Source organism: Mytilus trossulus, unplaced genomic scaffold (assembly GCF_036588685.1).
Source record: "Mytilus trossulus isolate FHL-02 unplaced genomic scaffold, PNRI_Mtr1.1.1.hap1 h1tg000164l___fragment_2___debris__unscaffolded, whole genome shotgun sequence".
Lineage (NCBI taxonomy): Eukaryota > Metazoa > Mollusca > Bivalvia > Mytilida > Mytilidae > Mytilus > Mytilus trossulus.
Window position 1 is genome coordinate 668,795 of NW_026963305.1, and position 13,463 is coordinate 682,257.

At 30.4% G+C, this 13,463-nt stretch overlaps 1 protein-coding gene across 1 annotated transcript; it reads left to right on the top strand.

Moving 5' to 3' along the window:
- The first annotated feature begins 10,313 nt into the window (after positions 1 to 10,313).
- LOC134700592 (uncharacterized) lies at positions 10,314 to 11,639 on the top strand. Its single transcript, XM_063561970.1, has 2 exons — positions 10,314 to 10,390; positions 10,868 to 11,639. Exons 1-2 carry the CDS (start codon positions 10,314 to 10,316, stop codon positions 11,637 to 11,639), a joined length of 849 nt encoding a protein of 282 aa, XP_063418040.1.
- Positions 11,640 to 13,463: the final 1,824 nt, after the last annotated feature.

The window sequence follows — 13,463 nt, forward strand, 5'->3', positions numbered from 1 at the left end:
ACGCCAGACGCGCGTTTCGTCTACGTAAGACTCATCAGTGACACTCATATCAAAATATTTATCAAGCCAAACAAGTAAAAATTGAAGAGCATTGAGGATCCAAAATTCCAAAAAGTTGTGCCAAATACGGCTAAGGTAATCTATGCCTAGGATAAGAAAACGTCCACCAGCAGAGGCATCGACCCAGTGGTGTATGCTTGGGATAAGAAAATCCTTAGTTTTTCGAAGAAATTCAAAGTTTTGTAAACATGAAGTTTGTAAATATGACTACATCATTGATATTCATGTCAACAACGAAGTGTTGACTACTGTGCTTGTGATACCCTCGGGGACGAAACGTCCACCAGCAGTGGCAACTTCTTCTAAAAAGAGTGACGGAAGAGTCCTGATTTACATGCAAACTTATAAATAATAAAAATAAGCTGACAACACCATGGCTAACAAAGAAACAGCTAAACGGACAAACAATGGTAAACAAAACACTAAATGGAAAATTGAAGACTAAGCAACACGTACCCAACCAAAAACTGATGTGATATCAGGTGATCCGGAAGGGTAAGCCGGTCCGGATCTCCATGTGGCACTCGTAATTTACCTGTAACTACAGACGAAAATATGAATAAAATTTATTTAGTTAAAACATATTTATTTTATAGTGGATTGGGAAACAAGTTTTGCAACTTATATTAATCTCTTTCCACTTTGCGGGTGCGAGTGCAGCATTGTAGCGGCATTAGCTTACTCTTTTTCGAAATCTACAAGGGTGTCTTTAACTTGCAAGAGATATTGCTCTCTCTTAACACAGGTCAGCCATTTATCGTCCCCTTCCGACGGGCTATCATCGTTTCCTTAAGGTCATACTCGCAAATGGTGTCAAAGGAGAGCCGAAAATTGCGTTCCTGAAATTTTCAACCCAAACGGTAATCGAACCAGAAACCTTTGTGTTAGAAGTCCGATGCACTAACCACTACACCACGGCTCTCTTATTTAGCGTCAATACATCATAAGCATAGAGAAAACATGACAAGGATAAACAAATCCTAGATTGTTCGTGACACTGTCTTATTAATGTTTTCTTTTATTTGAAGATATGAGAAGATGCTCATAATTTGATTTATTTTAAAGATTAAGTTTAAACATAAATTCTCAATTGTATGGATAAGCAAAATGGGAAAAAGAAAATAAATTTTAATATGAATGAAAGAATGTAATGCTGTTTGCATACCGATGCACCTATCCGTAATTAATATATTTATTTATTACATTACATTAAATCGTACAACAAGTATAAGTTAAGCATTTAATCTGCATAAATACATAATTGATTTCGTTGTGAAACTGCACACATGTTGCAAAAAGTCAGTCTTAAATACTTCAATTATAGAATTTTCGAGAAGACATATTTTTTTCCCAAACTGGAGATTGAACTACGTTCCAAAATTAGTAAAATATATTGCGAAATTTAGTTAAATATTTGGAATTATCTGCAAAGGTGAGTTTCTTTTTTTTATTTTCAAATATTAAAGCAAATACTTTATAGACAATTTTGATGAACACTGGTGTAATATGTCATGTATCACATTTTTGTATAAATTATTAAACTTTCTTATATTCAATTTACATTACTCACGATGACCAGTAATTTCCATCGTTTGTTGTAAACTGTAAACAAGGTATCTGATTCAACCGATTTAAAACCAAAACCAGACAAGTAAAAACGAATCATGAATATTCCACAAAAATGCTCTACTGACTTCTACTTCACTTATTTGTTATTCTATGATCTATTTCAGGCAAAGAAAACTCTTTTGTTAAAAACATTATTTCAATGTATTGAAGCTCAAAATAGACTTGAAATATTATATTGGTTAGACAATGATTACTGCAAATGGATGATACTGGTGGCCAAAATGAGACTCTTTCCATTATAACAAGTTCTAATTAGTAACCATCTGAAATAACAAGTTTCCTTCTTGTTGTCTTATCTTTATCATATACTATCCTTTTGTTTAAATATAGTAATTCAAACATAAAATATAATTGAGAGAGATTTGTCCCCATTTTTTTCTACAAGTTTGTTCAAAAATGCTGATAAAAGTGTGTACCAATTTTTTTTAAATGATTTAAGAAATTATAAACATCCGAACTCACAATACTTTGTATTTATGCTTATATAGTCATCGGATGTCTTTAGAGGTCAACTCGATAGTTAATTAGATGGTGTACAGACTAAAATACACACTAAACGAAGCTATGTATTTTCATACCCGTATCCTGTAAATTGTTCATTTGAGACTTGGAATAGTTTGAATTAAGGTTTTACATTGTTATAAATCAAATATGAGAATTTGGTTAAAATCGGTGAACATGAATTTGATAGCTAGTGTCTCTTTATGTGTAAACACATTTTACCCCCTTAATTTTTAGGATCAAATGATTGATACATTTAAGACGTTTATACACTATATTAGAAATAGTACAAATATTTCCTGCCTTGTCATCTATTTCAATGGACATACTTTTCATTTTCGTTCTTCTGTCATTTCTAGGCCAGATAATATATCTTCAAAGTTTCCTTGACATATTTTGTGTCCATACGAGTTTTTAATCCCGGTTGATACAAAATTTACAAGATCGACAAAAACAGCTGGTACAAAGAATAGCTATCAAAGGTACCAAGATTATAATTTAGAACGCCAGATGCTCGTTTTGTTTACGTAAGACTCATCAGTGACGCTCAAGTACAAAAATATACAATGGGTCAGTGATTAGTTTTTATATCATTGTCTTAAGAGAATTTGATGTTGGTTGACACACTCAAATTAAAACAGGTTTACTACTTGCACGATTAATAACATTAAATAAAGTCATACGAAACTTAAAATTTATTCAAAAATCTTGAAAATCTAGAAAGATAAGCTGTATCAAAGAACAAGTGTACTTTCTAGTGAAATGATAACCAGTATATTGTCAGAAACTAACTGCGATTAATTTATTCCCCTTAAACTAATTTGGCGATATTTACGTCTGCAGCGACCTTAAATACGAAAACTGGGGTTAAACGTTCGGCCCCCGTACAGCGAAAGTGCAAGAAAACACCATGATGATAGATGATATGTTAACATACATGCACTGGAAGGTTACTATTTATAGTAACTGATTCTAAGTAAAAGTAAAAATCTTTAAACAACAGCTGCTGAATATAGTTTATTATCCACATATGGGATAGAAAAATAAATCGCTCTTCCAACTCCCTTTATTTGTACCTGCTTCTGTGTTGATGGATGTCACGGTACATTAAACTTCGGCAATTAAATCAAAAGTTAATGCGCCTTCGATCAACATTAACATAATGAAATATTTTGCGTCGATTATACGTCATAGATTCGTGATAAATGTGAGAAACGTGCATATAGGAATTAGTTTTGTATATATGCTTGCGTTGGTTTAATAACTGCCTTAATATTAAAATATTTTGAAACTGGTTTCATATGACTTGAACGCATTATTGTCGTTTAAGAATTGAGTCATGGCCTCCAGTAATAATGTAGAGATAGTTACAGACACGGATACATGTTTGCCTATCGTGGAACACTTATTAAAGTTGGACTTTATAGCGTTGGATGCTGAGGGCATCAACTTGGGAAAAGAGGGTCCCCTGACCTTGTTACAGATCGGGACTGTGGATGAAAAGGTTTATCTTTTTGATATTGCAACAAATAAAGAAATCTTAAGGAAAGGGAATCTGAAAGATGTTTTACAATCGGAGAAGTTAGTGAAGGTAAACGAATGTTTTTAAGACGTATTACTATTTTTTTCAATCTCTTTTCATATGAAGATCAATTACTTAATTGGTGATGTTACTTTGTTGTTTTTAAACGAACATTTATAATTAATTGAACCAGTATTAGTAGTTGACTTTTTTAATCTTAAACGGTCATTTTGATCTAAACATCATTTGTAAAGTTTAGTCATGTCTTTATAGTGTGTCACCTAAATGATTTCATAAGAGATATCAGGCCTATTGAATTTCATTCTACATTTTAAGCTTTGATTTGATATATATATATGCGTTCAATAAAGTTAGGTAACTTTGAATTATTAGTGAAAACTCAACTTTAAAGAGAAGCGCGAATTGAAAAAAAAAATAAACGTCTTTTTAATAATTTTCCGGTACAGTACTTGCAGCCTTAGGTGTTACTGTTTGACGTGAACTTGACTGATTGGTGAATGATCGGTGACGGATGTTTGACTGATTGATGAGTGATCGGTGATCGGTGACCCATAGGATCCGTTAGATAAGTCAAATAACCTACAAATTATTAACCGCCAAATGGTTTCAGTACTTTTTGTACATCAAGATTGTCTGTTCTTCATAATATATGCTTACTTTAAGGAAAAAGATACTAAATTTTCGTTCGCATTGTCTAAAATGCAAATATTTCTTTTTTTTCTGAAATTAGTGACCGTAATTGGATTTTTTTACTTTTTAAAGTTTAGAGTACGTTTTTTCTTCATAGATTTACAGGAATGTCAAAAAAATCATACCGAAATTTTGTTCTCAATTGTTTCAAAATTACCCAAACTATTCTTGATTTTATTAAAAATGATTTTTAACATCGCAAGACAAGTCTTTTAACTAGAATTGAGCTATAATAAGAATTAAATTACTTAAATTTTTATTTTTGTGAAATAGGAATGCAGATATTACTTTATTTTGATACAAATTATTAACCGCTATATTTTTTCAGTACCTTTTTTTCATAAAATATGCCTTCTTTAATGTAAAAGATACTAAATTTCGTACGCGTTGCCTAAACTACAAATATTTCTTCATTTTACTGAAATTATTGACCGCGATTGGATTTTTGTACTTTTTATAGTTTAGAGTAGGTTGTTTTTCATAGAATAAAAGGAATGTCAGAAAAATCATACTAAAATTTTGTTTATAATTGTTTAAAATTACCAAAACTTTTCTTGATATTATCAAAAAGGATACTTTTTTTTTTATTGGAAATCAGTTATTTTTAAATCTCAAGACAAGTCTTTTAATTAAAATTGAAATATATAATAAGAATTAAAATACTTAAATTTTTATTTTTGCGGAATTAGAATGCATGCGCAGATATTGATTTTTTTTAATATAAATTATTAACCGCCATATGATTTCAGTACTTTTTGTTCATCATGATTGTTTTTTCTTCATAAATTATGTTTACTTTAAGGAACAAGATATTGAATTTTTGAACGCGTTGCCTAAAATGCAAATATTTCTTCTCATATTTGAAAATATTGTTATTTCAATTGCAATCAATTGTTATTAATTCCTTTTTATGAATAGTTTTGTATAAAGTTAAATATTTGAAGGATAAGTATCTTTTATTTTTGATTTTGTTGAATCAGATATCAATCATTTCTTCATTTGAATGGAAATTATTGACCACAATTTGATTTTGTTTACTGTATATAGTTTAGAATAGATAGTTTTTTTTCATAAAATTTAAGAATCTCAGAGAAATCATACAAAAATTTTATTCGCATTATTTAAAATAACCAAAATTGTTCTTCTTTTTATTAAAAATGATACTATTTTATTTGAAATCAGTTATTTTTTAACATCTCGAGACAAGTCTTTTAATTAGAATTGAGATATAATGAGAATTAAAAAACTCAAACTTCTATTTTTGTGGAAATAAATGAAGATAATACTTTATTTTGATACAAATTTTTGAATGTAGGACAGAAAGTCACAGGATAAAAAGTCATAGACAAAAAGTCTCTGACAAAAAGTCACAGGACAAAAAGTCCCAAATCATTTTTTCTGATTATTTTCTTAGAATAAAACACGTTTATATACACACAAATATTTTTGTATTTTTCTTGAACTATTGTATACAAACCAACTTTGTAAACAAAGTGTATCAAAAAGATATCAGAGATGATTAAATAATTGTTGAAAAAACAAAATGTCAAAGTGGCTCGGCCCTAAAAATGGCTTCATGGTGCAAAGAAATCTTTCTTTTGCACGATTGAAATTAAATAAATCTTTATATTTCAAGTATAATGACACATTATCTAAACTTTAATATGAAGATATGTATTTAAAAGTAAATCTTTCAAGATATTTCTCTTACATATTCAAACAATTGTCAACAATTTATTTGTGACTTTTTGTCCTACCAAATTTGTGACTTTATGTCCTGTGACTTTTTGTCCTGTGACTTTCTGTCCGTCATATTATTTCAGTACTTTTTGAACATCAAGATTGTCTGTTCTTCATAATATATGCAATCTTCAAGGGAAAAGATACTAAATTGTTGTATGCGTTGCCTAAAATGCAAACATTTTCCCTTATATTTGAAAATATTGTAACTACAATTGCAATGAGCTGTTATTTCATATGTAGGTACTTTGTACACAACGGGGATATTCAAGAATAAATCTGCTTAAAGTTTTGTGTTTGTTGAACAAACATGAAATTATTCTCCATTTTTATGGAATATATTGACCGCCTTTGGGTTTTTGTACTATTTTTTTTTAGAATGGTTATGTTTTTCAATAAGGCAAAAAAGACTGGAAGTAAAATATAATGAAATGTTGTTTGCATTGTTCATAATTATTCATATTTCTTGTTTAAAAAAACCCAAAATTTTTGGTAATTTATTGTTTCGATTGTGACAAGAATATAGAAAGGCCGTCATTGTGATCAACATTTTTTTACAGAATGTTATAATGATAAGGATACATAAATTTAAAATATTGAAAATAATAGACTAAAATTTTCATAAACTGATCCTTTCATTTCGTTTTCCCGAGTGTTAGAAAATAATAAAATCAAAATCGCGATATAGACACAGTTTTAGAACTCGCCAGGTTTGAAAACATCATAACCTAAATGAAAACGGAAAAGACCATTCTTAAATAATAATATTCTAATTTAGGTTTTTATCTGTACTGTTTTTTCCATGTCATTTCATAAAACTATGTAAAATAATTAATAAATAATGTATCAGTTGTACTTGAACGTTCGTATTTCACGGGTAGCCATTTTAATTAAACTAAACGAAACTGAGATTCCGTAATTTGTGTTAGTTTGTCATGTGACGTATTAAAGTTTAATCCGTCAGCAAGGTCGATCGGTACTATCCGTCCGATCAGTCCGATCAGTCAATTACTTTTACTATAAGTCTGACGGATTGCTGACACGAGTTTGACGCGAACTTGACTGATCGGTGACTGATCGATGACCACTGATTGATCGGTAAAACAGTAACGCCTAAGGTTGCAAGTACTGTCTGAAAGCGGGCTCATATAAAAAAAAGTTGCAAGTTTGGAGAATGTCTTTGGTGTTTGTGATTGGCCGAATTTTCTTATTTAGCACAGGTGTTATCATTGACTTATGAGTTTGAAATGAGTTGGTGTTTGTAATTGGCCGTATTCTTATTTAGCCCTAGTGTTATCATCGACTTATGAGTTTGAAATAAGGATCTTCCGCCTCACTATTATATTTTATATCATGATAATAATATCCACATATTAATGAGTTTTTTTATGTGACTCTACTGTCGTTAGGTTATACACTCATGTTCAGGTGACAGTGCTGCATTATAACACCAGTTTGGAATAAAGCTGACGAATGTGTTTGACACACAGGTATGTTAAATAAACGCGACGTTTTATGGTGCAGATGAAGCAGAACACACGTATTTTTACACATTTCAAGATGAAACATGTGAAATTACTTAATACAGTATTAGACACAACTTACAAGTTACAGTATAAAAAGTTAAGTACACTTGCAATATCAATTTATCATATTGGTATAATAAGATTTAAAATATTAAAAGGTTTACGATATTAATAAATTTTCTTTGTTCTTACTCGATAACATCTGGCTGATATTGAAAGTGTTAGTTTACATGTTAATAGTTTGCAGAAAGACACCCAACCTTTTCACATTCTTAATGTTATTTTATACTAAAACGTACTACCAGACAAGTATTTTTTTCTCCTACCACCTGAAAAATATCATCAAAGAAGCACATATTACATATTTTCAAGACACTTTGATTCAGATTTTTCACCTCCAACCTTGAGGCGAGAAAGCTACAACGAGACCACGTATGCGATTATATGGAGCCTGATGAAGTAACTGAAAAGTTTAACGAAATTTAAGATAAAACTTCAAATATTGAATTCGTTGCTGTAAGCGATTTAGTCACCAACACCAACATAGTACGTCTTCATTAAATTTGTTTGATAGACATTATTTAAATAACTTTTCAACATTGAGATTGGTCGTGTATAGTCCACATTTTGTTTTTTTTACATAAGTTATGTAGTTGGTACAAAATGGAAAACAACACGTTAAATAACTTATTGCATCCGAAGCGCTTTTCTAGATTTACCTTCATCAGGAACGCTCAAAGCCAAACATTTGAAATCCAAAGATGTATAAGTACCGACAATCGTTGAAGAGCTATATGTCAAAAACACCTAAAATAAATAGCCAAATTCATCTAGGATTCGAATTTTACACAATTTAATACGGTTTTTGGATTAAATATAAAAAAAAAAAATGTTTTATTTACCGTTTTTCTTCATTTATGTTCATCGGAGATGTTTATTATATTATTAAAAAAAAACATTTAATTTTTTTCTCTTCATAATTTAATATTAAAAGTAAAGGTGTGACGTTCTGAGTGAGTAATCAAAAGTGATAGTTGAGAATTAAGTACGGATATATAACAGTTAAATAATAATACCAGCTTTTGACAGGTGTTTAATATAATGATCACAGATTAAAACAAAAAAATAATACTTTTTTAAAAATAGACTTAAATGAAGATGAAAAACGTTAATTAAGAGGTCCCTATCACATGATGTTTACAGTGGTCAAACCCTTTATATTTTATTTATTTTTTCTTTTTAATATTTTTGTTTCATAGTTTTAAGGGAATAAGAAGGTGTGCAGACTATACACAACTGCGTATTATAAATGGCTTAGGACAGTATGTCTTGCACAACAATTATTCTCGGAATATGAATCAGAATTAAAAAAGGCAAACCTATCTGTGTGCACGATGCATGTTTCTTGAAACTTGTAATTGATAATGGATATTTTAGGTGGCTGATCTTATCATTTCGGAAAACAAGGGACAAATATTTCCTCCTACTTTGAAATTAAGCGATATATGTCAAAAGTACAGTGATAATCCGCAATCACTAGATCAGAAAGACAAATTAAAGGTTTGTATACTTGAATTTAAAAATGCAATGCAAAACAATATTGAAAGAAAGAAAATGTAAAAAGATACAAAAGGAAATAGAATTAACGCAAGATTAATTTTTACATACAAAACCTAAATTTCAATGGCAATATCATAATCAAGTGTATTTTGAATAGATTTTGAACATCGGTATACTACTATTGCCTTTATTTGATCATTATATAATATATGACATTGTGTTGTTCGGCTTAATTACATACCCTCTATACGGAAATTGTTTTAAGGGAACAGAGTCCCGAAGAGACAAAGGTATGAGTTTGTATTCAGTAAAAGCATTTTGAACAACCTTTATAGTAGGACTATAGGAAAATAGGGCTCTAAAACTGTGTCTATGTAATAGGTGAAATGGACAAATGAAGATGGGGAGCTATGGGCTAGGAGACCGTTAACAGCTGAGATGATTGAGTACGCTAGTAATGACGTCACAGCCTTAATACCTACAGTGTATAATAATCAGAAAAGGTGGTCACTTTGATTTTTTTTATATCTATTTTGATAACATTTTTCATATTACAATTGCCTTATACCACTGCCGTTCGTTCGCCTACTTGAGTAATTGAATTAAGTGCGTCACGGTCATTTTGATTTTATCGGCATCTGTAAAGTCGGAAAAATAAATCATACAGCTTTGTGTCAGTCTTTAGATTATTTTTTTCGAAATAGGTCAATGAAGTACTGTTTAATCAATAAAGAACTGTTCTGAAACATTTATATAATCAGTGTGTTGTTTTGTGAACAAATACGTAAATAATCTGAACATAGCCTTGCAGATCCTAATTGACGGGAAGTGAAGTGTCTGTGGCATTTTATATTTACCGCAGTGCATAAATCTAAAAGGTTAATGAAAGACTGGAAATGACTCGAAACAATATTGTTCAGATATATGAGAACTATTTAAAACGACATCGCCATAATAGATAAACGAAAACAATTACCTTTAATGTCACAGTCATTTAGTTATATGTCAGCATAGCGTTAAATCAGGATCTTTGTTGATGTATTTAGTTTACTATAATTCTAATAATGACGAGATATGGTATGAGTGACAATAGAAAAAACCCTTATCAAGTCACAAAGTGTAAACGTGAGCGAATATTGGTGTAAGTACGACCTTTTACACATAGCCATGGTTCACACTTAACAGCACGCCCCATCATGACTGGTGAAATACGAGAAACAAATATCTCAAATAGAACACATCAACAGACAATAACCACTAAGATAAGGCTGATATGTTTGTAGCATGTCTATACTATTCTGATTAACTTGTTAATTGACATAACACAAGGACAAAAGTTACTTTTGCTTTGAGTTTATAAAAGACCAAAAAGTAATCATAGTGGTAAGTACTGACCAGTTATAAATGAAAAGAAAATACTTTAAGAATTTGTTTATGCTGAAAATTGTTATTAGATGTACATTCAAGAGTACAATTGCCATAAAAAAATCCAACCTAGAGCTAAGGGTAAATTAGAACCTGAAGACGTGAAGACGTCAATCAAAAAAGTTTTCATAAACAGATTTCACAAATATTGAAAAGTTTTTCCCTCGCGCTATATATATATATTTTATTATAGACTCCTAGAAGAGAATAAATTACTACCTGAGTATAAGACAAGGGTTGAAGATGAAATCAACTACTATATAGATGAAGCTGCTTCAAAAATAAAGCAAACAAGAATCGATGAAAGTGTGAACTGCATCTTAAAAGATATTGGAACAAAATATAACAAGGATACCAAGTTCCTCGATATAACAGATGAGGATGACATATATGCTATACACCATGTCAGATATGAAGCAGAAGTAGTGTCCCCATTTATCAAACAACTAAAGATTGAATCCATCAAATTACGACTACAGGAATTAAGTGATCAACTGTCTACAGAAGGCAACAATTTTATTCCAAAGGCGAGGTCATATAAATTCCTACGAGCTTACCAGTACCTACCAGATAGAGATATACAAACATATGCAAAACGTCTTCAGAAAACATTAGATACACTATTTCTAGCTTGCATGGAAAAAAAGTACAGTTTGGATACACACATTAACTTTATTGCTCCATACGAGAAAGATGCATTGCAGAGTATTCGACCAAGAAATCCACATGACTCTACTATCGACCCCATAATACTATCCCTTTATTGGCAAAAACAAGAAAAAGACATAGATTTCGAAATTGAAAACTTACAAATCACTGGGAGAAGCTATAGTATACCACAAGGAAGATATAAATGGCTAAAATATAACTGCAGTGCAAAAGTTCCATACAACGTACAAATGAAAGCAAAAAGATATATCGATAATTTAGACAAAACGTTCGGAAAAGGAAATTATTCGGCTTGATATAGAAGCTTTCTCCAAATTAAAGCTTTAAAAGTGAAACTCAATAGTTTGATGTAATATTTACATGTTATTTTAATAAATTTATATAGCAGATACAATGCTTGGTTTGTTAAGATGGTCAGCGATAAGCCTTTTTGTGCATTTGACAATGTTTAACAACGTATATTTAACACTTCGTTTTGTTCCAAATTTTTAAGCTTATATTTTATAAAGAGTAAGGTCAAAATTTGAAAAGATTAACTTAAATCAAACAAAAGAAGGATTTCAATTGAGCAGTGGAGTCGAGATGTAATTTCATTATTTTGGTGACAAAAAATGGAACTGTTTAGCAATTGACCGTTATCATGCGTTTAACAAGTTACTTTTAAAACTTATATATCATATATCTAATAAGAAATCAAAACGTTAATTATTTTCTCTATAAAAAATGTTCATTAAAATTTGAAGGAATTTCTTTATTTAAGGAAGGACTGTAATATTTTTTCTGTCTATTCAGACATACCTTCAAAAATATTAAGCACACTGAATAATCGCCGTAGCGGTTTAAAATTAAGTGTGCACACCACACTTTTTTTATTTTATTTTGAATAGAAAGAAAAAATATTACTGTCATTTCTCAAAATGAAGAAATTCCTTCAAAAACTAATGACCATTTTTTTTTATTCATTCCTTATAATTTACCTCTGAATTCCATTTTAAATCGACGAAATTTATAAAAAAAACCCGTTGATCACGCAACGGTCACATGAACACATTATATTTTTAGTAGATAAACAAAACAACATCAGCCAATTAGAAGACACATTACATCCAAAATCTAATTATTCAAAAATGTTACCTTGTTCAGACAAAAGTTCAATCTCATGAAGAAATAAAAAGATAAACATCAGAGAATGACATGCAACACAATAACAAAAGGTACCCCCCTAAAAAAAATCCACATGACATGAAAAAAAATGCACAATAAATGCAACAGTAGTATAACACTGTTCAAAATTCATTAATAAATTGAGGAAAAACAAATCTGGGTTACAAACTAAAACTGAGAGAAAAACATCAAATATAAGAGGAGAAATATGACAAAACAAAAGCACAACACGAAAATGCAACACACACAACGAGCAACTATACCACATTTGAACCGGGGTTAACACATATGCTCTCATTGAATTTTGTCGTCTACCACAAATCGAACTTTGGGATAGAGTCTGCATAAAGTAAACACGAGCTTGGTTGTGCATTATTGTTGATAATCAAATTGTCATGTGTTATCCATGCATATAGTTACTGACACACTTATTTTTGGAAACATCTGCACACCATTTACAACGATGACATCAGTGTTGTCACTGCAAAATAGTTTGTTTACTAGTTTCCTGGTAAGAACGAAAGCTCTATAAAAAAGCGCTGATAATATAGACAAGCTTGCGAATATATAATAACAACTTGAAGAAATTAAATTGTTTCATATATGTTGTCGTAATATTTATCATTTGCTTTCATTAGGAATATTCAACCGAAAAATTCAATAGTAGTAGCAGTAACTGTTTGAAAAAGAACATACAATAATTGTGTTTGCATAAATCATCACCTAACCCAACTGTTATTTCTAATGAATAAATAAATGCCAAAGATGTTTTATTAATAACCACCTGTAACATCAACTCTACGTTGCTAAGGGAAGTAACTAAGGGGGACCCTATTTTTTACAGTCTCATTTGTCGGGAGGGGGGGGAAGCAAATGAGAAGGATGTTTAACTTCTTAAACAAGTAAATATAAACTTTATAGTTAAACATCAATTTTTGCTAAGAGTTTGGTTTTCT

What these genes read in the sequence shown, in the direction of transcription:
- LOC134700592 (XM_063561970.1), top strand. Translation starts at nt 10,314, where the DNA reads ATGACGAGATATGGTATGAGTGACAATAGAAAAAACCCTTATCAAGTC. An exon ending in AAACGTGAGCGAATATTGGT is followed by an intron (nt 10,391 to 10,867) that starts GTAAGTACGACC and finishes ATTTTATTATAG; the next exon opens with ACTCCTAGAAGAGAATAAAT.